General features: G+C 40.4%; 1 protein-coding gene and 1 long non-coding RNA gene across 2 annotated transcripts; one reads left to right on the plus strand and one right to left on the minus strand.

Annotated features, from left to right (window-relative positions):
• Glrx3 (glutaredoxin 3) lies at positions 1-26,568 on the minus strand. Its single transcript, XM_078024109.1, has 11 exons — positions 26,411-26,568; positions 19,918-20,026; positions 13,214-13,288; positions 12,339-12,540; positions 7,638-7,810; positions 7,367-7,428; positions 5,277-5,334; positions 3,558-3,610; positions 2,432-2,471; positions 2,251-2,343; positions 1-252 (listed from the first exon to the last, which is right to left on the minus strand). Exons 1-11 carry the CDS (start codon positions 26,506-26,508, stop codon positions 202-204), a joined length of 1,014 nt encoding a protein of 337 aa, XP_077880235.1. The 5' UTR covers positions 26,509-26,568; the 3' UTR covers positions 1-201.
• LOC120885779 (uncharacterized) lies at positions 26,491-27,748 on the plus strand. Its single transcript, XR_013426965.1, has 2 exons — positions 26,491-26,885; positions 27,532-27,748. It is a non-coding gene; the product is annotated as an uncharacterized LOC120885779 (long non-coding RNA).
• The last annotated feature ends 210 nt before the right edge of the window (positions 27,749-27,958 follow it).

Consider the following 27,958-nt stretch of genomic DNA (forward strand, 5'->3'; position numbering starts at 1 on the left):
TTATTTTAATTGAAGATGTTTATTGCATTCTATTTTTGGTGGAAAAAATGAAACATATATTTATTTAGTACAACCTTGTGAAATGCACAAAGCATAACTGAGTAAGAAGCATTTTTTATTCCTAGTCCATTTCTGAGGACTAAATCATGAACTGCTCCACTGTAATTAAATATTTCTTATAATAGTTGGGCACCACACTTGTTAATTTTCTCCTCTCAGTATAGGCAGCAATTCACCATTTTCTTTCAGTTCCTAAAAATAAAAAAGTAACAATAATGTAAATGCACATATAAAAAATGAAAACAGCTTTGCAAGACACAGCTTTCATCAACATCTGAGAACAAAAAGGAACTCCTATTGCATTTACACCCCAAGTCTTTCAACATTCTCAAACTAAACATTATGTCACAAAAACTGAATATAGCTGTTCCTTGGTATGCACAGGGGAGCAGTTCCAGGACTCCCAGAACGCCAGAAAGCATGGATGCTCAAGTCCTTTGCACAGAACTGCACAGTATCACATACAGCCACCCACACCTTCCCATGTTACCTGTGTCATCTCCAGATGATCTATAATACCTAATGCCAAAGAAGTGTTACATAAGCAGCTGCTGTGCTGAATGGTCTAGAGAATGGTGACAACGGGAGCTAAGTCTAGACGTGATCAGTATGTTGCTTTTTTTTCCCAGATACTTTTCAATTCTCCATTGGTTGAATCTGTATATGGAAAACCGCAGGTGCAGATGGCCCTGTGTGTTTACGCATGCAAGCATGTAAAATGAAAAATGTAGGTCTATTTTTGTTGCTTTAGGGTTATCCAAAAGCTAGTGTTAAACATTTTTTTCCTCCAGGAACGAGATCAGCAAAACTACCTCACTGATGTGTTTCAGAGCCATCATGGCTGCAGCACTCAGCAAGAAAAGAAGCCGGAACAGATCCAACCTCCATATGAAGGCCCCACAGTCAAGGTGCTCAAAAGCCCTGGCTTTGTAAACGTGCACTAGTGCCATTTCAGCTGGAATGGGGTTCCTCCACGTCATGAAAGGGCATGCTAAAAACCTTCCCTTCACAATATGACCAGAAGTAGCACTTCTTATTAGTTGTCTTCCACTTCAAAGTCAGAGATCTGACAGAGAAGACTTGCTAACAAAGCAAGCAGGAGGAAGGCCTGAGGGTAGTCTGGGCCTTGGAGGAAGCTCAGCAGCCCGCCTTCTTGACAGTCCCAGCTTCTCAGGAACCAGCATTCCAGCTGGCTCTCCACTTGACCTATCACAGCCAACTCCCAGAGTGGCAGCAGCAGGGTTGAAGGTTTCAGGGTGTCAAAGCTGCAGCTTCCCTTTATTGTTGTGGGCTAATCAACAGAGCTGTGCAGCACACAGGTGCTAGATGTGGGGCTGCCCTAAGTTCTAGACATTGAATGTAAGAAAAGTTAAGTCCAACAAGCCAAAAAGTAAATTAGTCTACCCATCAATCACTTACTGAGCTCCTAAAGTACACAGAGCATCAGAAGGGTTTCAGAGAGTACAATATTCTTACCATCCAACAGTTACAGAGTAATAACCTCTGACTGAGGCCAGTGATCTGCAGCCACTGTGGTGCGCAGGGCAGGGCCAGTTCTGGGCCTCCAGGCTCCTGCCTCATCTACACGCACCGTGAACAAATGAGGGAGGATAAAGAAAATGTAGGAAGAAAATCATGACAACATAAAAAGAGGCACAAAAATTTCAGGAGTAGGAGCAAATGTCTCTAGCTGGAGGGAGCCAGACATTTACAGACCAGTGAGTTTTACAGGATAAAGAAAACAAGTTTAATTACAGACTATGAAAGAAAATCCAAAACCAAGGGGACAAAGGTGAAGAAATGCTGAAAAGCAGAAAAATATGGAAGAAAGTTCTATGGACTTAGTGCACTACGGTTTTTTTAAGCCTGGCCACAGTCTAGGGCTCGCTGAATGCCACGCGAGAGTTTGGATACTGGCTGGCAGCTGGATGGGAGCTGATGAGGTTCTATAGAAGGCCCAGAGCAACAGGGAAGGAAATCGCTGGCTAATCCAGGTAGGAGAGGATGAGAACAGTCTGAAACAGCAGAGACTATGAAAAGGATGAGACATTATACACTCCAAAACAGAAGTACTAGTCCAGAACAGGCAAACTATGAGGCTGGAGAAAACAGGAGTCCGACAACCCCAAAGTTTCCATTCAATGTGTCCCACTTATCAGTGCTGGAGGGTAGTGGATAGAGAGTCTTTACCTTAACAATATCCAATCCTCCAACAAGCTCCCCTTTCACATACAGCTGTGGGTATGTCGGCCAATTGGAGTATGCTTTTAATCCTTGCCGAACCTAAAGAAAAAAACATGATGCTGAAACCTTCCTACAACATCCTACAATGAAAGCTAAACAAAAAACAAAACAGAAACCCAGAACTTACTTCTTCATCTTCCAATATATCAAACGTTTCATATTCAACACTACAAAAAGGAGAGAACATTTTAACAGGAAATACAGTTGTAAAAGAAAAAATTATAAGACCTATTTGGTGTTTTAAAAATAGTCAAGAAAAGTAGATATTGCTAACAAAATGCCCTAAGTTCTAGGCCAATGGAAACTGTTTCATTTCTTAGATCTGCCAGGGATGACAAAGAACAAATCACCACAGGACACAGATCTACCTGGATCTCTCTCTAGACAATAAAGGGTCAGACCCAGGGTTAGAAAAATGTTCGTAAATAACAAAGAAAGGGGCCATTAAAAAAAATGACCTAAAACCAGCCAGCCTCCCCTCCAGGCCCAGGAAAAGGGGGAAGACAGAGTGGGCCTGAGGTAGTAATTACGCTAACTTGACCATATTTTCCTTTATAAAATGCCACAATAATTTGAAGAAATTAACCATTTTTCTTTTTGCCTCTAACATTACATTCAGTCTATGCTTTCCATCCTACTAAAGAATGCTGAAGTATTTAAGATTACCCTCCCTATAACTTCATAGGATAGGCTAATATAATCTATTTAAAGCTATGATTTAAATACAAATTATAATTTTTTAAAAAAGCAATTGTGAAACAAGGAAGAGAAGTAAAAGTAAGCAGAAGCATCTGACAAGCCCAACAGAATATTTGCTACGTATCTCCAGGTAAGTGGTTTTGTTCTGAACCACAGAAGTCAACAGCAGTGTTCTCACCTGGCAGCTTCACCACGGAGCACATCAGAAGAAGAGGTGCTGCAATGTAAGTTCAACTGGACCCCTCTCAGATCCAGGTGATGGACCTTATGTGTGCCCATCAGTTTCATGTGTTGCTTAGAAAGTACAACTTTTTTAAAAGAAAAATTTAAAACAACCTATAATATTCTCCCTGTCCTATCTTTACGCATGGTGAGAACACTGGCCCAAAAAGTTCTACTTTGGTCTTAAGTTAAAGCATTCATAAAACATTATAGCAAAAATAAATAGATTTTAAAAGTATGAACAAATCCAGACATTAAAACTGAAAAGCATTAGTGGCAGAACTAAAATTAGAATTTTTTAAATACACCATTTGAAAACAAGATTTACATACCCAGTACTATTCAGTATTTCCAGAATTTGTTTGCTGAATCCACATTTTGCTTCCTAAATTTAAAAAATTACATTTTTTATATGTCCCAATTGTCATGATTGCAGCTAATGCTTTGTCAATCAATGCAGCGCTTGTCCAATGTCATGGCCACTACATTTGCTCGGCTCCTGACTCTTCATAGCCCTCTCCTTCAAGCACTGACCCTCTAGACATCTTCCCAGACACAGCCCATAGACCTACTCAGGCATGCAGCCTCATAAGGTGACATGTGCTTCAGTGGCTCATGGTCTGTGTGGTTAGAAGGTGCCTGAATCAAGTCTAGACCTTCTAGAGAATTTCTTCCTTACTTGATTTATCTGAACACACTTAACCTTTCTGCAATAACTAAAATAATCATTGTCATGTTCCCAACTTTGACCCCATTTTAAAAATTCATCTTTACATTATATGGCATCAATTTTGGGGGGTGGTTATGGAAATATTATGCCTTTTTTTCATGCCACAGGACCCCAAATCCTAAGAATCTTGTGGAAAAAAATTGATACACAGAAAACATTTTAAAAGTTCCAACAATAGTGTTTCTGAAATGTATGAATTCTTTCTGGGCTTCCAGAAAAAAAAGGAGTGTTGAAAATAAAAATCTACTTTAAATAATCTCAAAAGGCGGGGGAGGGATGCCGCTTTATCATTACTAGGAGTTATTCATTTCCTCCATTTATTTTTAACAAATACACTGAACCAGTGAAAGAATCTAGATCCTAACATAGCATGGATTTCAACATGCTAAAAATTCCTATGATCTTCCTTGCTGTTATTACTTGCGTTACATTAACTAATGAGTTTCATTATATTTGTAATATTAGCTTTCAAATTCCTTATGGTGACCTGACTCTCAAAACAATCCTATGAAGCCCATTTACAAGGGGCAAAGCAGCTTTCTATGGCTGAGTCACATGCCCAAGGTGTCCTGTCCTATGTGTTGGGCAGTTTCCACACCTCCAATGTAAGGCAAACCCTGTTCAGCTTTGCCTATCCTAATGACTGGCTGAGAATTCAGGAAATTTAAGAGAGATTCAATTGCTACAAAACCAGTAAAATACAATATAAATGCAATGGCTAGTCTGGGAAAATTACCATCTTAATCCCAATCCAAAAGTTAATTAGTTTTACTCAAGCCATCCGTGGGGGTGATCTATCAAACTTGATATTCAAAATGATGCAAAAATTAATAAATTAATTTCATCAAAAATACTACAAGAACCATCTCATTATAAATGAGAATTACTCATTCATCAAACATATGAGGAGCACACACACCAAAGCCAGGGTTTATTTCCCACCGTGGGCACTTATACTGTAAGAACCCAAGCACTACCAGCTTCCCCACACAAAGTACACCAAAGCAGCCCACACACTCAAACAAAGGGTAATGGGACAGCAACTAGCAGACCAGCAAGCGTTAAAATAGTGTTGACCATGTTAGCTGACAAAGTTTGGCAGCAGAAAGAAATGCACCCTGCTGAGATGTTGATGATGAAGTCAAGCAAAATGTAGATTACTTTGCTTGATCTCCATAAGCACCAATTAAGGCCTGGCTAACTTCCTGATACTGCTATAGCTTCATTAGCTAAAGCTAGGAAAAGAAGATTTAACTGTCCCCTTGTTGCAGATGTTAACATCAAAAGAAATTACAAATAAAACCATTTTTGAGTTCTTTACCTGTTTGTTTCCTTTCATAAAGAGCATCACAGAAGCTTTATTTGTCAGCACTTTAAGCCTGAAGAGAGAAAATTGATATAAAATGGCTCAGCTCAATTATTAAACACCACTTTTGCTCTGCATCATGAGTAACATGCGTATTTGAGGGATAGCAGGATGATAGTTCACAGCTTTGAGTGGTATTAAACAAGCAAATGTACTGACATTTTCCTTTATTTCACGCTCTCCCTGAGCCACTGTAAAACACAATATGGCTTCCTAGGCAACGAATGTTCCTTCAAGTTGCAATTTAAGCCCATCAACTCAGAGTACTAAAAAAAAAATAATAATAATAACCAAGTCAGGAAGGAATTATTCAATAGGGGGCTCATCTATCGGGCAGAATTTCCAGAACTAGATCCATGAGCCCTGTGTCTCACCACTCTGCAGAGTTCTGCACTCCTAAGGCTCATAGGGCAGGCTAGAGGATGAAAGCATTAAATCCCAGAACATCAACTAATGCTAGCTGCTAAAAAACCAATGCAATAATGACTTTATACCACCTTTCAAACCAAATAACCTAACTCCTGTCAGGAACTTTAATCATCTGTAGTTAGCCCCAAAGTTTAGTCACACAAATCTCAGAAAAAGTCAGCGTGGGAACAATGGGTCACACCACCATATTCTCACTCCACTGGTGCCACAGGGTAATTAATCCACAGCTCAAAATCTCTCTACAGAAAAGTCACAAAGAAATGCACAGATCATGAACATGACCACATCATCTCACCTCCAATGAAGTCTAGCCCATTCTCAGACACAGCAGCAGATGCAGAAACAGGACGCTGGCCCGCATCACTCACCGAGACCACTCTGTACTGTCAAAACACGTCACAAGCCCACAAACACTGCTCACGATGTACTCTTTAAATTACTATTCAAAATACACTAAACTCTGCTGGTCTATATAATCCTGGCCAGTTACTGTCTGTGTCTAAAGCACAGGAGATTTAGAAGCAGTACATTCAGAAAACGGAAGGTCCAGTGGACAGAAGAGCATAAACAGCAATGAGCATCTATTTGAGAAGGAAAATGGGTACTGAACAGCAAATCTAGACATAAAAGAACAGTTGTCTTCAGAGGCTACAGCTGCCACAAGCCAAGGGCGTCACCACACTATAGGAAAGAACAAGTGAGGACGTGTGGTCAACAAAAGGACACCACTTTCTCATTAAGAGGCAAGAAGGGCAATTAAAATTTAAAAAAAAAAAAAAAAAAGGCAGGAAGGGTGCTGGCTGTGAGAAAACAGGCAGTAAGGGTCAAATGGACACCCATGGAGCATTAATACAGTCCTACTACCCACGGAGGACCACTTTACTACTCAAGCGCAAATGAACAAGGTATTTATTATTAAACACTATCAGAAATTTTCAAAATATTAAATGATAAGAAAACTTTAAGAGGGAGGTTTATTTTACAAACTCAAGCCCGACTGCAAATGGCTGACTTGATGTATTTCAAAATCAATTCCTTTTTAAACCTCTACATTAATCCATCTGTATCTGAATAAAAGTCCCTTTAATTCTCCCTACATACCAAAGTCCAAAATTTCTATGAGTTTCTTCTAAAGTTGACTGAGATCCTCCATAAAATAGACAAAAATTTTCCAGCTCCAAAATCTGCTGGATTTTAAGGTGTCATAGTTAGAAAGGCAATGAGATGTATCCAGGGTCTGATGGGAAGTCTAACACATATGGAATATCAGCTTCTCACACTGCACACACTCAGGGTTCTAAACAAGAGTGCTGTGTTGACATCCTCAGGCAAGAACCAAATAACAGGATCCTGGCTCCAAATGCAGGGAGGGAAGAAAACTTGGTTAATCCACCTGAAACGATGACTTTCCAGAAGAGCAAAGAATATCTAAGCAATCACTAAACTGTTCAAATTAGAGTTTCCCAAGTCTCTATAACTAGTTTGACAGGAAACAATGACCCCTGGCAGGCAAACATCAAATCCTTGATTTCTTTAAAGAAAAAGCAATGCAAAAACAGGATTTAAAAATATTTTTAAAGTAAGAGTAGACTCTGTGAAACTTCTATAACACTTACCTTTCCTCTAATTTGGGAGCTTTGGGGCAAATTGTATCTAGTTCTTCAGATGCTTCTAGCTCCTGAAATAAATAACATACACATCAGTTTAAGAAACCTGTACTATGACATAAATCTCCATCACACCATAACACTGATCAATTATCTATTCAGAAATACTTTTATTCCAAATTGATATTAGTAAATGCAGAGATTCATGTGTACTTTAGACTAATTATAAGTATGCTCTAAATGGAATTTCTTTACAAGGTACAAATTTCTCAATCCTCACCTTAATTATATCAAGGCCTCCTATGAGCTCTCCAGAAACATAGAGCTGAGGATAGGTGGGCCAATTGGAGTAAGTTTTGAGCCCCTGCCGAACTTCTTCATCTGAGAAGATATCAAAACTGCTAAACTGAATATTATGTTTGTGAAGAATTTCCACCATCTGCTTGCTGAAACCTGCATACAGAAAAAGAAAACAAGAATTTAGCATGTCTCTCATATACATAAACACGGTTATAAATTAATTGAGAGTACATATCACCCAGTGAACACAGATGCCTGCCTTTATTCTGCCAGAGATTTAGCTGGCACAGCTGAATAATATGTGAAGAGAAGTTACATCCCAAGAAACTCTCATTTGACCTTGAACCACACATGTTCAGATATGACTTAACTCTTTAACAAAACTGGAAGCTTTAAAAAAAAATGGATGTGTATTAATCAAAGTTGCTCTTACCATTAGGAACATTTTTTGTGGAAGGAAATTTAGTGGCTAAAGAGCAGAGAGATCTGAAGCTCTGGCACCATTCATCTACCGTAGGGCAGAAGGCCCTGGACAGCCACCTCCCAGGACTTCCTCCCAGTGGAGGGACTGATCTGGACGTTCTGAACAGCCCCTCCCACTCTCCCATGCTGAGAGCGGAGGAGAGTCAGCTCCAGCTAGAGGAAAAACTCAAGACAGCAGTTATTTTTAACCCAACTGTGTACTTCCACTGCCACTTTCCTGCTTCCTGAGTGCCCACTTGAGCAGTTCTCAGTCCTCAACATCTCTAAGGACAGATGAGAAATCAAGGAGGGACATCTTCTCTCTCAGGCTGAAATGGGCACAGCACATTGAATTTTAAAGCCATCTTCTCTGTCATTATATATGAACTGTCAATAGATTGACAGTGTTCTTTCTCATCTCATGTCATCACTTGACAGTTTCTTTTCTAAAACTATTTACATTCCCTAAAGTGTGTAATGTAATTTCTTGCTACACTGTAGTGACAATTTTATGTTCCATGATTTTATTATACTTTTGTGACACATTTCTGTTCTGTACTTTCTTGACATCATCATCTTATTATAACATTAGTACTGAAGATAAGAGTGTGAATCAGTCTTTTATAAACCTGTTAGTCCAGTCTGAAAAAAGGATATTTTTCTTTCCATAAACTAATTCTTACCAATCTTTTTTTCCTAGTTTGAGCCACCCTATGCTTTCTCATCTCATCATTCTTCTTTCCAAACATAGTTGTAACTCACTAGAAAATAATCTATTCTTCAGATTCAAATTCCTATAAGACTTAACAGCATTTGCAATTATTTTCAAATCAAATCATAATATTCAGCATAAGATTAACTGAAAGATAAGCTTAACCTGATATCACCCAAAAGCATGTTTAGAATTAAAACAGATCTACAACTGAGCTTCATTTTCCAGATCTGCAGTTGAAGATGAAGCACTAGTATTTATTTGTACAGCTATAAGTTCTTTTCCTACAACAGAAGTGTTAAGTTCATGTACAGCCTGCAGTAAAACACTGATTCTGAAATTTTTTCATTCATCTGGGAGTTCATTAGTAAACAGCTAACGGCTGATTGCTGATGGTTATTCTGCTGCCAATATATTAACTCATTTCTACTGTAACTGGCTGAGAAAGAGCTTTATTTTAGCTTTAGGCAATTACATGCAGACTAGAAAGATTGATTGGTAGTATTTCATTTTTAAGGGTTAAAGTGGTAGACTGGAAATGTTTTCCTCATGGATAAGGTAGTAAGAAAGCTTTATTCTAATGACAAAATATTTACACAGTTTGAAGAAAAATGCATGCAAGAAATAAAAATACTTAAAAGTAAAAAAAAATAAATTAACTGCCACAAAGTCACCATTTCTATCTGCAGTCATGTCTACTCATGACATGAGTAATACACCTAACTGCCACATTTAATAACTATCTAACAATAAACCCCTAAAGAATAGTTCTGCAATATGCTTTTGTGACTGAAACAAGGCAGATGACTCTCACTGCAGGAGAAATTTCTATGGTCAGACACCTGCTTTGCTACAAGTCTAACTTCAACAGCTGTAAGAACTCCCCAATTACTTAATTAACTTGCTCTAAGACTTAACAATTCTGTTTTAGAATTAGACAGACATCTCAGTGCTTGTAGAAACTCTTCCTTCACACCTACGTGTCCTCTCTATCCTCCCGAGCTGCACAGAACAGAGACAACCAAGTCTTTGACAACTGAGGCTCTCTCATGATACACCACAGGACTCTACAGGCAGAATCCACAGCAAAGGATGAGAAGGCAGAGCTGTGGCCTGCATGGAGCCAGGGACAGGCTCCAGAAATGGCTTTTCCAGCTTCCTGGATTCAAATTTAAATGTTATTTATTCATGGTTTTCTGACTTTCAAAAAGGGAGATGGGGGCCATCAATTTAAAAATCAAGTGTAGCCATATTCTACAGTGGACATCAAAACGGTGTTACTAAAGCGAAGTACTTTCAAAGCGAACTCTGCCAAACCAGGAGAGTGGCCACTTGAATTCACAAGGTGAAAAAAAACTTGGTTTTTAATTACAGGAGCTCACCTACAATTCTTCTCTGAGGTGTCAACAAAGGAGCAAAAACAATTCTCTTCTAGGCAGGCTCAAAAAGACAGAAGAGGGAAAGGCTTTTGCTCCCAAAAGAAACCAGCTTCAGGATGAAGTTATGCAGCAAAGCACACAGAAAGGGGAAAAAGAGCCAGGGAAGGAAGCAGCAGGGCTCAGACACATAGGAAATGCTTTCTAAGTATCCTAAGCAGACACTTTATTAGAACCAACGCCCTAAGGCAATCTGCTCACTCTATCTGCTGGGTAGGAAAGACAACACCCAAAATATCAGGAAACAGAAAAGCCCTTTAAAAATGGAGTTACAAAGTCGTAAAGAATAAAACAAGTCTTAGAACAGAAGAAACTCTACTATTACACCATCTGCATCTAAAAACCTTCCTTTAAATTTCCTAGTTACTTATTTCATTCCCTAAATATCTATAATGCTGTGTTTTTCAGATTGCTCTAAAATGTGTTAAAACTTTTTGATTTTTATTTGTGTAATCTTTTAAATGTCAGTTAATACATCATAAATGAAGTTTAATGAAGTGAAGAAAAATGAATATTTCTAAGTTTACCTCTAATTTGCTTGAATATAACATCTACATTGAAAAGGCCCTCCAAGACTGACTTTACCCCAACACCCCCAGAAGGAAATGGGGGTAGTTACTTGTGCCCAGTTACTAAGCAGGGCCAAACGAAGCTCACTCACTTGACCATGCCCATCACTCTTCCAGCACACCCTTTCCTCTTCTGGCTGAGCATCCCTTCCCCCAGCTTTGGTTTTGCCATTTGCCAGCTTCACCAAGTCATCATTCAGATCCCAAAGAGGAGAACACAGCATTAGGTTTGCTATGTAAAAACCAGCAGACAGGTTCACCCACATTTTATAGCCCGTTATATTGCCCTTCAGACTGGAATGAAGGTACTGAATAAAATCCATGAGACTGACGTGAGTCCTCATATTAGGTGGGCTCATAAACTGTCAGAAATGGTTTTCATGCAACACGTCTGTCGCTGCCTTAGCTAATCCTGCAACAGACCAGGTTAGCCTGTAGTCCCTTCAGAGAAGGTGTCACCTGAAACGCAAGACACTGACTAGGAAATTTTTTAGGTAGAACTAAGAAATAAAAGAATCATTTCTTCAACTTTTAAAACAGAATTTATCTTGAAACTTTACGATTAAAAGTAGACTTTTTCATAACTTAACATATAATTTGATAACCATATAGGGAAGACTTTAAAATTGGAATTTATATTGGAAGCTAGGCTATTTTTATAAAGTCACATTGAACATGTAGAAACCATATCAATTACATCCTCAATTTTATTGCTACCTATCTTAATAAGTTCCCTCTTGTGTAGTTGAAACAAATACTCTTAAGAGTCTCAATAGCATCATCAAAAGTCATTGAATGCTCAATTATGAAGCATAATAATGTTGTACCAGGCACAGTAAAAAGAAAACAACATAAACCCAATACCAGAGGGGTCAAATAACTCTAAAACTTACTTAAGGACACAATTACGAGCATCTATGTGTATAGAAAATAAGGGTACTAGAAGCCAAGAATTGGGAGTCTTTAAATTACTAGCCGCTATAAACTGGAAATGACAGCAATGGGCAAATAATGCAATCATTAGAAATCAACAACTGGGAAGGCAAGAGTACACAACACAGGCCCACGAACACTATGAAAATATTGCAGATTTTTAAATTACTGAATCTGATGAGTGAAGAAAAGAAGGTGGCCAAGAAAGAAGCTGTTAAGAGCAAAACTACACAGGCCAAAGGCCCATCAACAGAGACAGCAACATGGCAGCAGTAACCTGATCTCAACTCCGCCACTGGTTGGCCTTGGGTGAATCACCTTCCCATCTACATGGATTAGACAAAGGTGCTGAATTAGATAATTTCTAGGACCCCTTCTGGTTCCAACCTTCTCCGAGTTTACAACGCAAACTAATTCTTCTCATCTACTTGTCTGATGCCCCTGGGAATCAGCACCTGTCTGGTTTTCTACAAGCATGTGAACAGAAGCAAAAGATGTCTACCCCAACTGCACCCTACATTGGCAAAGCACCTGCTTGGCTTACACCATTCTCAAGCACAGCTTCTTACCACAGCGAGGTTCTTGAGGGGTTCCCTTCATGAACAACATGCAGGGAGCAGCGTGCGTTAATTTCTTCAGGCGAAGGTTAAGATCTTCTTTAAGATGCTCATTAGCACTAGGTGGAAAGGAGCCACTAGATGCGTGTCGCTGCACTTTTTTGGTCAACTCTGGAGCATGTGCACCATCTAATCGGTCAATTTTCTGAGAATTCTAAAGTTTAAAATGTCATTTAGAATACATATGGCATTCCTTCATCAGAAAGATTTTAGACTCAAATTATAGCGAGTACATACATAGTTCTAGTCAATTTTTAAACAAGTCAACTCTGTTACTGGAGAAATAAAAACCTGATTACCAACTGCCTGAAAGGCACTCAATTTAGAAATACATGAGCCCTTTTATTGAGAATGTGTGATGAAAATACTGCACCACCACAGTCAAACCATCCAAATCTTCCCCCACACTCGCTGAGATGCATCTATTACTAAGTATGAAGTATCTGAAGAACTATGGTAATACCGTGGGTACCCTGAAGCAAAGATTTGCCTCTGCTTCCTAAAAATCATCAATCAAGCCAGAACCAGCTACATGCTTCATAATGTTTAGGCACATGTCCTAAACAAGCAACTTCTGATTCAACACAAGGGAACATTACAATTTGCAGCCAAGGGTATGTTCTTTGGTTAAGAAGTAACCACCTGGCTTTTCTCTCTGGCCTTCTCATCAGCATCAGGGCAAACAATGAGACCACTGGGGAAAGTGCAAGGCCGGGAAAAACCAAATGCCTCATGTAAAGGGGTCCAGAAAGAGTAAAAAGGAACCAACATGGACAGTCCAATGGCCCACTAGAGATGGATGTTCTTGTACCACCCTTTATCCTTACCTTGAAAAACAGAAAGGTGGGAACTGAAATAATTTCATATTTTTCAGATACTTCAGGAACAGCTTCAGCTTCCAACTTTAAAATAAAAAAAGAATTTAAGCTTGATTATTACAAGGTCCTTTTTTACTGCTTCAACATGTAAATCAGTTTCACTTGTAATACCCCTCCAAGTAGCTGGCGTTTTTAAGAATATGGTAGAAAAGTCTACGACACATTTACATTGAAATGAGACTCACTGGGCTGGCATGCCATCCACGGAGTCTGCAGTGTCAAAACAGGTTCAGAGGTTTTTATTTTGTTGCACATTTCAAAAGATGCCTGGAGGCTGTGAATAAAATTTTTGGTGCACTAGTGACCTAGTAAATTTTCAATCATATGCAGCTACTACTATATTGAAATCCATAAATCACTGACCCCAGTTATGTCATGATTACAGTGCTTATTTTCTGCCCACAGCAATTCTTGCTGTTTGCTCTATTGACTAATTTCAAGAGGCAGTACATCATGACTGACAGTTGCAGCCTTCTGCAAATTATGAAGCAAAAGGAGTATTTCTTCAATAAACTATTGATGTCTGATAAATTTTACTTTTAACTCCTACAAGGCTGCTGGACACTAGGCAGATATCTTGCCAAGTTACTTGCTTCAGGTCTATTCATACATGGAAATTCACTGTAAGATGATTATACTCTGTCTGATGATTTCCTTGAGGCTCCTCAAGATATAATGTGATATCTGATGACGTGGATATGAAGGACATTTAGAAACACAATTTTGTAAATAATTAGAACACAATTACTATAAGCTATTTATGTAGGTCTTTATAAACTATACTTTGAGAAAACCAAGATATATTTTTATCTCACAGGACTGTCAATTTAATATAAACTTTTTGAAACCAATAAAAACCTACATTCACATTATACCTATAGGAAATAAAATTTATTGATAAATTGTTAAAAAGTGCTTAAAATATATACACCGAATTTCTTCAAGAGTGAGATATCTCCACTGGGCCTGGAATACTATTTTTATCTACAGCTTTACCAGTCAGGTGATTTCCATTAGATTGAAACTCAATGCAGAGGGAGGCAGCCATCTGTCTGTGATCTATGCCTTCCACCTTACACATTTTTAGGTGCTGCTCCACTATCTTGTTTTATCTCTTTAGAGCACCCTTTTGCAACAATATTTTTAATTAATTTCCATTTTAAAAAATGCATTCTGTATCTTCAATTAACATCAACCATTCAGTAATCTGAAAAAAGTGCAAAAAAAGATGAAGTTTTTCTCAGACAGCTATTCAGAACACACTTTTTCTTTGATTTTAGAAATGTGTGCACCACTCTCTTTAAGACATGCAATTCTGCACTCTGAACAAGAATGCCAGAGAGGCTGAAAACAAGGGCATGTCCAATGTCACTTCGGCTCATTAGCCCTTCCTTTTGGCTACCATCTGTGGAGCACCCACCACATGCTGGGTATTGTGCCATAAAGGTTCCTACCCTTGTACTACTGGAGTCTAACAGAAGAGACAGACATCCCATCACCAAGCAATGCCATGCAGGAAAGAGGTAGCGTGGTCTTAAATCAGAAAAATATAGGCAGCATCCGACTCGTACAAACTCCTACATGCTTTCAAAATCTGATCTCTTCTGATTTTCCTACTGGTTTCCCACAAGGTCTTAAGACAGCTCTTCCTGAAGCAAATCACTTGCTGTACCTACTGAAGTCGAAGGATCACCACAAGTGCCTCCCTTCAAATCAGCTCCCAGAAAACAAATCTAAGGTAACGGTAACAAACAATTCCTACAGAACAAGGAATAGGAATACAGAAAAAGGCACAACATCCTCCAGAATGTCAAAGGCACCTAAAGTCCTAGACTCTGCAGGGCTGGGGATGAAGGTCAGCAGTAGAGTACTTGGCAAGCAAGCACAAGGTCCTGGGTTCAATCCCCAGCACTGTTTCTCTTTTTGCTTTTTTAAACCCTTTTCAACATGAAAATTCTTTGAAAATATTGGATCTAATACAACATAACAATTTTAATCACAAATAAATATTTTTAAATGATCTGCAGTCAAAAGAACTCAAAAGATAACTAACAATAGCTACCTTTCATAGACAGCCTACTGTAAACTATGACCCTTTTGTAGCCTACTACTTTGAAAGGTATACAGCACATTATGACCCCAGCTTTAAAGCTGGGAAGGTAAAGAGGAGGTGTGATTAATTTTAGACATCAATTTGACTGGGTTCACATTATACCTATAAGAAATAAAATTTAACTAATAAAGCATTATTCTGGGTGTGTCTGCAAGGGTATTTTCTGAAGAGACTGGCATTTAAAATCAGAGGACTAAGGAAGGGGTATCTACCCTCACAATGTGTGAGGGCCACATATTAGGCTAAAGCCCCAAATAAAACAAAAATGCAAAGAAAAGGCAAAGTCATAGGACACCCATCTCCAACCCTTGGCCATCAGAATCCCAGGTTCTCTAGCCTCTGGCACTTGTCCCCGTGACCCCCACGTTCTTAGGCTTTGGGCCCCAAACTATAGAGTCACACCATCAGCTCCTCAGTTCTTGGGCCTTCAGACCAGAGCAGCTTCTCGGCTTCTTCAATTTGCAGAGGGCAGGTGGTGCAGCTTCTTGGCTTCCATGACTAGGTGAGCAGATTTCCACAGTAAATGCTCTCTCATACAGCTCTCTCTGTAGACATATATCCTACAGGCTGTTTCTCTGGAGAACCCTGACTAATATAGAAGACCACGGAGTAACCTGTGTCCACGGATACACAGTTAATAAGTGGTAGAACTAAGCACAGTGTGCACGCCTGTCATCCCAGCTACTAGGCAGGCTGCAGCAGGAGGATCACAAGTTCCAGGCCAGCCTTGGAAACTTAGCAAGACCCTGTCAAAAATACAAATAAAGAAGAGCTGGGGGTGTAGCTCAGTGGTAGAGCATCCCTGAGATCTCTACCCACTAGTACAAGCAAACAAAATAAGTGGCAGAGCTGAGAAACCATAAAATCTATGCTTCTTTCCACTACCACAGTTAACTTTTCTTCTACTACAATCAAAAAGATAACACTTTAAGAACTGGATTTATATGTGCCTTTGAGACCAAACAAACATGAACACTTTCAGAATGAAATCTGAATCTCCCTGGTGGAAACCACTTGCTTCTACTCCAAGAATCTCAAGCCCTGGATTCTTCTCACCAAGCATTCTGTGTATGCATGAGAAGGAATGAAGTCAGGGAAGCATGAGGTTAATCTAGAGGTGGGGAATACTCTCTATTTCACTTCAATTTAGCAGGGTCACCAAAGACTGGCATGACAGTTACAGTTCACAGCCACAATTTATTCTAGGCCAGACACAGTTCCAAATGTTTCATGTATTGACTCAATATCCTCTCAATTACAGGTACTATCATTAGAATCATTTCACATCGTGATTGTACAGACATTTAGAAACTAGACATTGTGAACTGTATCTTTAAGTTAGTTGCCTATTTCAAAATATTTAAAAATAAAACTATAAAGATTCCTCTTTTATTAAGGAGAAAAAAAATACATATTTCAGTATGTTAACTCCTCAATGCCCTTAACTTTTTACCTTAAATTATAATGTACATCAGACATAAGTATAGCAGTTATTATACAAACAAACTTAATATTAAATGAAACACAACAGCATAAAAAACTAACCAATCAGCCAGCTGCTAAGTCTGATCTGGGGAAATTCTGTAGTACAGTGCATTATATGATAAAAGAGAACCACAGGGGAAAAATCCATTTTCAGATCCATTTGATTTGTTTCTCAGATATACCCAGCAGCACTCAACTTGTTCATCACCATGTACTACTTCCTCCTCACCTCCTCTGCCAGATACCATATTCTGAAAGATTCTATCAACTAATTAATTGATAAATGTATATGCACATTTTAGGTAAAGTACTAACAAAATCTTTTATTTGAAAAGAAAAGACATCTGACATGTTTTTAATTCTATTCTGAATAAACATAAGGTTTCTATACAACAGAAACAACTCATCTCTGTCCTCTAAGATCTTGGAGGTCTGAGAGCCTGGGTAGGGCCCACACCTTAGGATTCCAACCAGATAACAAAGTAGCCATTCAGGCAGCTGGAGGACCACCCATCCTAGACAGCTGTGGCACCCAGGGGGCATCAGTGCACTTTCTAGTCTTCATCAGGACAATAAGAGGCTCAGAGACAGTGAGTGTGAAAGCCTTGCCTTTCAACATTCACACCAAAACTGCACAACTAACTTTTCTAAGGTGATATTTGTATTCTCTCCTACAAAATAAGAAATTGTTGGCAGTCAGACTACCTTATAATCTTCCATCTGAATGATTTATTTAAAGCGACTATAGAATTACTGCTCACAGTGGTATCAGACTTGGTAGTGAGGTTTTAAGTTGTTCCAAGTGCTTAAGTGTCTCAGTGAGCCAAGGACTGGAAGCCCTTGGAGCTACTTGGGTTGTCAGAGCACCCAAGTCTGACAGCACCTTATTTAAATGACTCTGTAAAAAGATCACTTATTTAAGTGACTGTAAATCTCACTGACAAAAATGAACTAATCCCTACATTTTACAAGTCAAAAATGCCAAACTACTGTATTATCTTAAAAAAAAAAAAAAATGAACAAATCACATTAAAAGACACAGACAGGGAAGCTGGGCAGCATGCCCTGGAGTCCCAGCTACTGAGGAGGCTTTGGCAGGAGGATCACATGAGCCTAAGAATTAGAGACCAGCTTGGACAACATGCTGAGACTCTGTCTCAAAAGAGACCAGATAAAGGCAGCAGAACATTAGTCCTATAATCTAGAAATATTTAGAAGCCCCTATTAACAAAAGAAAGCTGTTTCAAAATGAACTGCATGACTCTTACTGGAAAACGTCAATGATTTCTCAAATATTTCATTTCTTATTTGTTCACTGTAGTTCAGCAACTGCCTTTTAACTACCTACTTTACAAACTCCATGAAAGTTACATTTGCCCTCGATGTCTAGTGAAATACCACAGAATGAGTTTCTGCAAAGTGGTGGCTCTTGAAAGAATGAGCAACCTGGCACTGCTGTCACCCCACAAGGGCAGTCAGGCTCAGGTGCCCCAATAACCCAGCAACACCCAGGGCTTCCAATCTTGGCTCACTGAGACACTTAAGCACTTGAACAAGTTAAAATCTCACTACCAACTCTGATACCAATGTGAGCAGTAATTCTATAGTCATTTTAAATAAATCATTCAGATGGCAGCTGAGAACAATGTGTTACCTAAACCAGTAACACTATACACATAAAGCAGACTTCAAACAATTACCATCATCTTGATTAATCTTACGATTGGATGTTTAATCATTCATTTCACTGGTAATCATTATCTTTTATCACTGACCAAACATGCAGCTTTAATGTCCCTTTCTATTATTTATATTGGACATTTTAGGGTTACATCCTAAGGTTACATTACACATTTCTTTGGAATTTTAAATAAGTCCTTAAATTTTAAAAAGCTGACTATTATATTCATATTTGTTCCATATGCATAAAGAAACACTGGGAGGGTTCATGCAAAATTAATGTAAGCAGTTACATATGGGAAGGGACAACAGAGCTGATAGGCAAGACACGGGTGAGAAGCATACACTGTTTGGATTTTTGAGCCATCAGAGTACAATACCTATTTAAAGCCAACATCTTACAGAAACTGTCTGAAAATATTATCACCAACTATATAGAATTCTGTGTTTTCCATTCACATAAAAAGAGGCATTCAAATAGTTTGTTTCATTTTTAAGCCTACATGTGGGTATACTTGTTTATGTGAAGTCTGAACTCAGAAATTCTGGTTTTAAAAAACAAAGGCTTTGGCTTTTCTGCTTGCTTTGAATCTTAAGGATTCAGACTTCTGAACACATATGCCTGCCTTCCCAATTATTCATTATTCTCAACTCATATTTTAGCCTTGATGCCTAAATCAGTACCAACTCCTCAATGACAACATTAAATGTGTTAAATCAAGTAAGCTAACCCACAGTCAAAACTATCATTTTCCTAGTACTTGTCTGCTCAAAAACAAAACCACACAAAACCAGAATAAAAACCAAAGGAGGAGACTGAGAGCAGAGCTCAGAGGCACAGTATATGGTAGCCCAGGTTCAACGCCCAGCATCAAAAGGTGAGGAAAGGGAGGTAAGGAAGAGACTGCCTGGCTTCCCTTTCCTCTGCTTCCTGGACAGGTTAGATTTTCAGCTTCCACAAGTTTGCATTTACCCAGTCCAAGACAGCAATTTCATCCTTTCCCCAGGCTACAGCAACCTGTACAGACCCTTCAGGAAGCCTTTTACACATCCCACCCAGCCTTTCCATGAATTAAGTCTGGTTAATACCTTAACTATCCTAAAGCCACAATTATCCAGAGAATTATCTCACCTGACCTTTCTCTCAAATAACTCTACCTTTGTCCAACCTGATACTTCCCATCCAAGTATACCAAGGAAAGTGTGGTGATTTCTATACTAACTTGAGAAATGCAAAATGACTTTAAGAGTTTTAATTATAATCTACTGCAAATATCCCAATGCTACTTATAAATATTTGGCATTCCACAACACTCCTTTGTATTAGTTAATAAAATCTAGTCAAATCCACAACATAAAACTGAAAATACAATACCTTCACAAATGAAACTTCACGGTGTTCTTTAGCTAACTCTGCCATTACATCGTTCATCTGCGCACACTGTGGAGCCCATGGCGCCCAGAAATGGATCACAAGGAGGGACCTGTGAGTTAATGAAACAAACTTCTTAAAAATTATATTAACTTTGGAAATAAGTAAATACTGATGTAGATCAATACCACTACAAAAATAAAACCTTTAAAAGAACTGCCTAAATTGTTTAATACTGTAGGATTTTGGTATATTATAAGTAGACTGAATTCAAGAACATTATGCACAGCCTGAGACCCTTTTGGATGAATTTTCAAGTCAATGATATTTCTTAAATTAATAATTAGCCCATGTAGCTAGGCATGGGGTACATGCCTGTAATCCCAGCAATTTGGGAGGCTAAGGCATGAGGCAAGAAGATCAAGTTCAAGGCCAGCCTCCACAACTTAGCAAGACTGATCAAAATTTTAAAAAAAATAATAACTTTTAAATTTTTGTTTAGTTGTTGATGGACCTTTAATTCATTTATTTATTTATATGAGATGCTGAGAATTGAACCCAGTGCCTCACACGTGGTAGGCAAGAGCTCTGCCACTGTCACAACCCAGCCCCAAAATAAAAAATTTTAAAAAAAGGGCTGAGGATGTAGCTCAGTGGTTATGCACTCCTGGGTTCAATCCCCAGTTGCCCCCACCCAAAAAAAAAAAAAAAAAAACCTAGCCTGCATAAAGTGGTTCTGAATGTCCATCCATCTCAATTAATAGGTATATAAATCAACTCTATTTTCAGACTCCTAAGGAATTTCTTTATTAGGGGCACCATGTTTGTGAATATCATTATTAACATATTTACTTTTTTTATACATAGTATTGTGTGGAAAAGGGGGTATGATTGTGACAATAGGAATAACAATAAAATGTTGAAAGCAAACAAACAAAAATGTCTCTTACAAAAACAGCCTCTTATAATATTTTTTTAAAAGAGAGAGAGGGGGGGAGAGAGAGAGAGAGAGAATTTTTTTTAATATTTATTTTTTAGTTTTCTGTGGATACAACATCTTTGTTTGTATGTGGTCCTGAGGATCAAACCCAGGCCGCACGCATGCCAGGCCAGCGCGTTACCGCTGGAGCCACATCCCCAGCCCTTATAATTTTAATGATTTTCTAAGTAATTTAGTATGAACAGTTAGAATAGCGGATTAATAAATTACTGGCTATGTTCTTAAGAGCCTAAATGCATATATACCTTAATCATTTTTTTTTAATATTTTTTTTTAGGTGTAGATGGACCCAACACAATGCCTTTATTTTTATGTGGTGCTAAGGATCTAACCTGGGTCCCGCCCATGCTAGGCAAGCGCTCTACCGCTGAGCCACAATCCCAGCCCTTAATCATTTTCATACAAAATAATTGTGGCAAAAATAGCTATCTTTATTTCTATCCTCATATCCAATCTAAATTAATTTAGTTTTATAGGATGCTACATTCAAACACTATCCTCAAAAAAAAAAAATTGAGGGAAAAAAGTTACATAGAGGAAAGAACCAAGGACAACCAATGTTTGAGGGGGAAAAAAAACTTTTAGTTTTTTTTTTTTTTTTAAGTTGATGGACCTTTAATTCATGTATTTATTTATGAGGTGCTGAGAATTGAACCCAGGGCTATAAAAACCAATGAGATAACAGGTGAGAAAAGAGCAGGCCCATGTGAGGAAAGTGGAAGCACAGGGAAGACGAGGAGGCCGTCAGAGGCAGGGTTTAGTGACGTCCAGGAACAGTCGAAGTCCAAGGCTAACTCCAGCTCTGGCTAGAGACTGAGGGCTGGAAGTGGCAATGGTCTCTAGCACAAAGCTGTCAGCCTGGGAGGAGAGAAGTCTAATGGGCTTTCAGTGAAGATATCTGCATTTGACCTACAGATCTGGGTGGGGAAAAAAAGCCACACCATGTTGCAGAGGAGACAGACAGGACCAACGGTCAGACCTCAGGGCTGACCAACACCAAGTCAGGCCAAGTGGAGGACAAGGAAAGGAGGCCTAGAAGTAGGAGGAGTTTAAAGGGTCTCAGAGAGGTGTGAGAAGAAAGAGTGGGTTGAAGTTACAGTTCACCAGTATGGCATTTGCCTAATATACACAAGTCTCTGGAATCAATGCCCAGCACTACAAAACACAAAAAGGAGTGACAACCATTAAATGCATCAAGAAAGGGCAACTAACATTACCAAGAGGAATATGAATGGGCTAACAGAAGCACATCAGTCAGCAGCAGAGGCGGACTGAAGGTAAAAAAGCAGAAGCTGCTAGAAATCTACTTCAAGAGATTTGTACCATGCACAAGAAAAGGACAGATCTAAGGAATCAGCTTTTAAAAAAAATTCTTGATACAAGGAAACCTTCATGTGCGTATTTTGTGCAGGGACAATTCAAATGGAAAGGGAAAGGCTGAGGACCAGAGAGACAGCTGAGAATGCATGGTCTGCAAGGAGGCAGGAAAAGGGCCTCCAGAGTAGAGAGAGGGGCAGTATCCTCTGTATCAGAGCCAAGGAATAAACAATGGGTAAAGCCATAGCTGGGTGCCTATAATCCCAGCAGCTCGGGAGGCTGAGTCAGGAGGATTGTTGAGTTCAAAGCCAGCCTCAGCAAAAGCAAGAGGTAAAGCAACTCAGTGAGACCCTGTCTCTAAATAAAATACAAAATACAGTTGGGGATGTAACTCAGAGGTAGAGTGCCCCTGCGTTCAATCCCAGGTACACCCCCCTCAAAAAAAGGATGGATAAAGACATGTATAAGGAGTGGGGGATCAGGCAGATGCTGCTTAAAGTTCTTTTCTCTCAGGTACAAAGCAAGGCCGTCTGCTGAAGGGAAGAAACTGAAGGACAGGAATCACAGGTAGGACTGAAAAAGAGGGGAGAACTGCTGGCTGCACAACAAGTCTAGGAGGGGCTCAAAGGAAAGCCCACCTATGGCAGCAAAGGACATATTGTGGAGCCCCCACCCAGCAGATCATGATCTGCATTCAACAGATGGTGGCAGCAGCAGGGGAGGGTGAGCAGGTGTTCAGTATGGGCTTTGAAACATTTAAGAAGCAACAGTGATACTTAACAGTTTTAAAATGATGCAAATATTGACAATCATAAAGGTCAGCTCCAGGACTAAAGAGGTGAAAATTAAAAAGGATAGGAAAGGAGAAAATCTCAGCTAAGTTGATTTAGTATCATAATTCTCATGTTGACACAATACATCAAGACAGTCTTTTAAGGCTTTTATCTTGAGAACATGACTAAAGTTGAGGGTACTAAAATATCTCTGATCTGTGTTATTCTTCAGTGTGATAGGCTAGAAACAAATACCATATAACTGATTCTTGTTTAGATGGGGTGTTAGAAATTGAGAATCAGGCAGATTCATCTGCTCTAAAAATGACCCTAGCCATGATGACCCTAGCTGGGTGTAATCCCAGCAGCTTGAGAGGCTGAGATAGGAGGATTTCGAGTTCAAAGCCAGCCTCGGCAACAGTGAGACGCTTGTCTCTAAATAAAATACAAAATAGGACTGAGGATATGCCTTAGTGGTTCAGTGCCCATGAGTTCAATCCCTGGTACTCCCCAGCAAAAAATTTTAAAAATAAAAATAAAAATGACCCTAAAGTAAATTGCTTCAAAAAATTATATCCCAAAAAATCCTAGGTGTGGATTTGAAATTGTCATCAGTACTTATATAATTCAAATGGAAATAAAAGAATTGAAGCAAGGTCATCTTGAGATAAACCCTGACTCAAGCTTTTGCAGAACTAAGGTGTCCTTGCTGGACAGTAGAAGAATCGAAACATGTGAAGTTCCTCAATTAAAAATGTACTGACAAGGAGGGATGGAAGGAAGGAACAGAGAGCAGAAAATGTGACTCTTTTACAGAAAGTTCAAGAGCACTATAATCTATAGTGACAGAAGAAATCTGTTTTTGGAGAAGGGGCTAGAGGAACCCCTGGGGTTCTATTTTCCTATTTTGAATGGTGGTTACTAATATGTATACAATTGTCAAAATTCATCACATCTGACAATGAAGATCTGTGCATTGATATCTCAATTTTTTAAAGCTGGTACATCAATTTTCACCAAATTGACAAAAGGATTTCTAAAATCAAAATATTTAATGATAAAAAAGATGGTGAGAGAAGCACTTCCATATCTTGCTGGTAAAAACTGAGATCTTCCAGAAATTCCACACATATATGCTGATACCTATTCCAAGGAAACAATTTAAAAGACAAAAATTTATGAATATGAATATTTCCCATTGCTTTACATAGCTAGTAACTGGAAAAATCTAATGTTCAACAAGGTAGTTTTCTAATGGTCATAACAAAATATTATAAAGCCACTAAAAATCAAATTTTCAAGAAATTTTTAATGCCATGGGGTAAAATATCACAATCTGATTACATTTTTTAAAAATTGGAATAGGTAACTAGGCTTTGCAATATTATAAGCCCACACGAGTTTAAAAAAAAAAAAATATGCAAACAAGTCTGAATTCAAGTTTCAGCTACATCACCACCAACATGGCTTTGAAGAGTAGTTTAACTTCCCTGCACTCCCACATCTGTGAATAGCATTACCTAACACCCTGAGATGTTAAGAACAAACAAAAACATAAAAGTGTCTTAGTTATACTAAAAGCATAATTTTAATGTTAGTAGTTAGCCATGATATTCACATATCATGCTTTACTTTCAGTATCAATTAAGTATATTATATCATATATGTATACATCCAATATTATAATGACATATACCTGAAACAAACAAAACAATGTCCTCTTTTGGATTATATATAACAGTATTATCTCCATCTTCATGGATTGTTCAATATGCCTAATGCATTGTTTAAAGAAAACACTTAGAGAAAGATCAGGATGAAATCCTCACTTGCGAGATTTCAGACCACATAATGAATCTTGGTTCTTCATCAATACAACAGTTGTTTTTCTGTTTTTACAGGTTCTGCTATTTCAGTTTTTCATCTGCAGTTAACACTACCATTTACTACCACATGCTAGACTCAAGTATTTTTAAAATGGGTAAAACCTCTTAAATTACTCTGCAAATGTGTAAATATCCCCATTGTATAACCAGCTGAGGTTCCAGTAACTTACATATACATCTAGTAAGTGGCTTAAGCCAAGACAAAAATCTCAATTCCTATCAAATTTTAAAACTGAAAAGCAATGACTTGAAAAGTTCATTTAAAGTGTTACATGGAATACTACTTAATGTTCTTAAATGTTTCTATTTTCACAAAGAGCAGCAAAGGTTCCCTCCTTCCCCAGATGTCACACTTCATTTCCCAAGTGCCCATTTAGCCTGGTGACCTTGAAGAATTTAGACTACTGGGTCATCTCCAGGGCAGACCACAAGCAAGCATACATCCAAAAAGTATATGAACTTGAACTTTTTCCATTGAGGATTGTGAAACATACAAAAAATAGTCTTCTCAATGTAATGGTAAATTCAAAACATTTAAGGACAGGTTCACACAAGTCCTTAAATGTTATTTAAGGATTAAATTTCATTAGGCCACCTCTGGTGTCCTCCACTGTTGTGCTGCCTGAACATGTGTTGGTTAGTTGGATGAATCAGAACCCAGCTTCCATCAATGAGTAATGTCATCTATCCCCTTAAAAAAAAATCGCAGGTAAAACTGAAATAAACGCCTAAAGAACTGTTTGTTTCCTTCGTTTTTGGTGCTGGGGGTGGAACCCAGAGCCACCACTAAGCCACACCCGCGGCCCCCAAAGACCAGTTTTAACTCACACTTGAACTTCCTCACGTCGCTGCAGCACAGGGCGCTTCCTGCTGCCAGTCCCGCACCAGTTTACACTCGCCGTCTTCTTGCACCCGAGGCAGGCACTGAGCCCGAGGCTCGGTTACTACACTTGCCGGGGTTACCCGCTGGTGGGCGGCCGAGTTGAGGTCCCAAGAGAGGGACACCGGAGCGAAGCGCCAGCAGCACAGCATAGCGTGGCCCCCACGACCCGGGTCGGGCTGCACCGCGGTCCAGCCACCCCAGCTGCCCGCCCTCGCGCCCCACGCACCCCAGGGTCTCCTTCCGCAGTCCGCTCAAGGGCGAGATGCACGTGCGCAGCCCGGGCGCCCCCAGCCGGGCCGCAAGCCGAAACGGCAACGGGCTGGGCGGAGCGCGGCCCGGGCGGCCCGGCGCGCCCTTCTCCGGCGGCGGGGAGGCTCCGCGGGGGTCGCTGCCCGCCCCGCGCCGCCGAGTCACGGCCCAGCCCGGTCGCCCGGGCCAGACGGCGGGGGATCCCGGGCCCGGGCCGCCGTGAGGCCGGGCGGCCGCCTGCTCGCTGTCCCGGGAGGGGCGGGCTTCGGGAGCCGGGCGACGCCGGCGCGGCCCGAGGCCCAGGCCCGCCAGACGCCAAGGGGCCGCCCGCCCCGAGGCCCGACCTCCCTCCCACCACCCGCCATCCGCCCCCCACCGCCCAGCTTACTTGGCTTTGAGGCGCAGCAGCTCCTCAAACTGCCCGGCCGAGCGGACCTCCACCAACGCCGCCGCCGCCTCGGCAGCTCCAGCCGCCCCCGCCGCCATGCTGCAGCCGCCAGTCAGGAGCAGTCGAGCGCGGGCGACTCGATGGGGTGGGGCGGGGCCAGAGCGCCTGCGCGCGAGGAAGCCCCGCCTCTCCCATCGAGGCCCCGCCCCCGGCTGCGCCCGAGGCACCGGAGACCCGGAAACCTGGCGCGGGGCGGGATTGTGCCGCCAGCCTCCGAACTTTCCTCGCACTTCCTGTAACCTTAGAGACCAAGCCCGGGGCTGTGATAGCGAGAAGTGTCTGAAGTGAGTGCGAGTGAAGGTGGGTTACAGCACAGGCAAGCCGGAATCGATCAGCAAGGGAATTGCATCAAGGTGGGGATGAAACGAGAAGTCTGGGAACAGGGTAGCGGTCTTGGAACCTCAGCACTGACAAGGTGCTTACAGCTGGGTCCTGCAGCACCCGACCCCACGCCCTCTGTGTCGGGCTGGGGGCGACCCCCACCCTCCGCGTGCCATTCCCTCGACGGAGGCCTGCCGGACCCATCCCCATTGCGACCTTGGTGCCTCAAAACCAGGGTGGCGCTGCTTCTTCTGAGCACCAGGATGCACATTTCCATGACCCCTGCCTCCCTGTCACTCAGACCTTCTGGCCTCCCGTGTAGGTGGCCCTCCAAGTGCAGTCCTCTGCACCGGTCTTACGTGATTCCTATAGATTCTTGGCCTGGATAAATTTCCCCATGCTCCTAGTTTTTTCAGTCTCCAAGGAAACCTCAACAGCTAGCACAGAGTCCAGTATCCATCTGCTTCGGGAAGTACACTGTCACTTGTAGAATGTCCCCAAACCACATCAGGCCTTCCCTTCAAAGCCCCTCTCCTTTATGGTTCCATTTTCACTCAACACCTAATATCCTGGCGCCTGCCCAAACATTCAGGACTCTTGGCTGGTCCTCTGGCTCTGACTGCGCACTGCGTCAAGCACTGTGGAGCCTTTGTCTGTACTAGTTGGGTGTCCCAGGGCCACCTGTGTATGCTTCTAACATGGGCATTCGTGTCCTAAACTGTGCTTGTCTCCTCCTGAAGCCATGTTCTTAGGTAAGATGAGAGCTGAATCTCCATCCCAAGCGCCTGCATTGGAGCCAGCCACAGATCCATGCTCCCAACTCACCAGATTTCAAAGACTGCACAAAAAAACGAATGCGATATAGCACTAATAATTTTGTATTGATTGCATGTTTAAATAATGACACTTTGAATATATATTGGGTTTTGTGAACTATATTAAATTTATCTTTCTTTATCTCTGGTTATTAGGACATTTTAAGTTACAGACGACTCTCACTGTGGCTCACTTTATATTTTCTATTGGCAGCAATGTTCTAGTGATTAAAAGTAGCCTTAGGAGCCCTGTTTACATGTGTGCCTCACCTTGAGAAATAGAGGTTACTGAAAACATCAGTTATGTTATTCAAAATGCAACAAGAGAGCCAATGAGGATCTGTTTTGTTTC

This window comes from Ictidomys tridecemlineatus, chromosome 1 (genome assembly GCF_052094955.1).
Source record: "Ictidomys tridecemlineatus isolate mIctTri1 chromosome 1, mIctTri1.hap1, whole genome shotgun sequence".
Taxonomy (NCBI): domain Eukaryota; kingdom Metazoa; phylum Chordata; class Mammalia; order Rodentia; family Sciuridae; genus Ictidomys; species Ictidomys tridecemlineatus.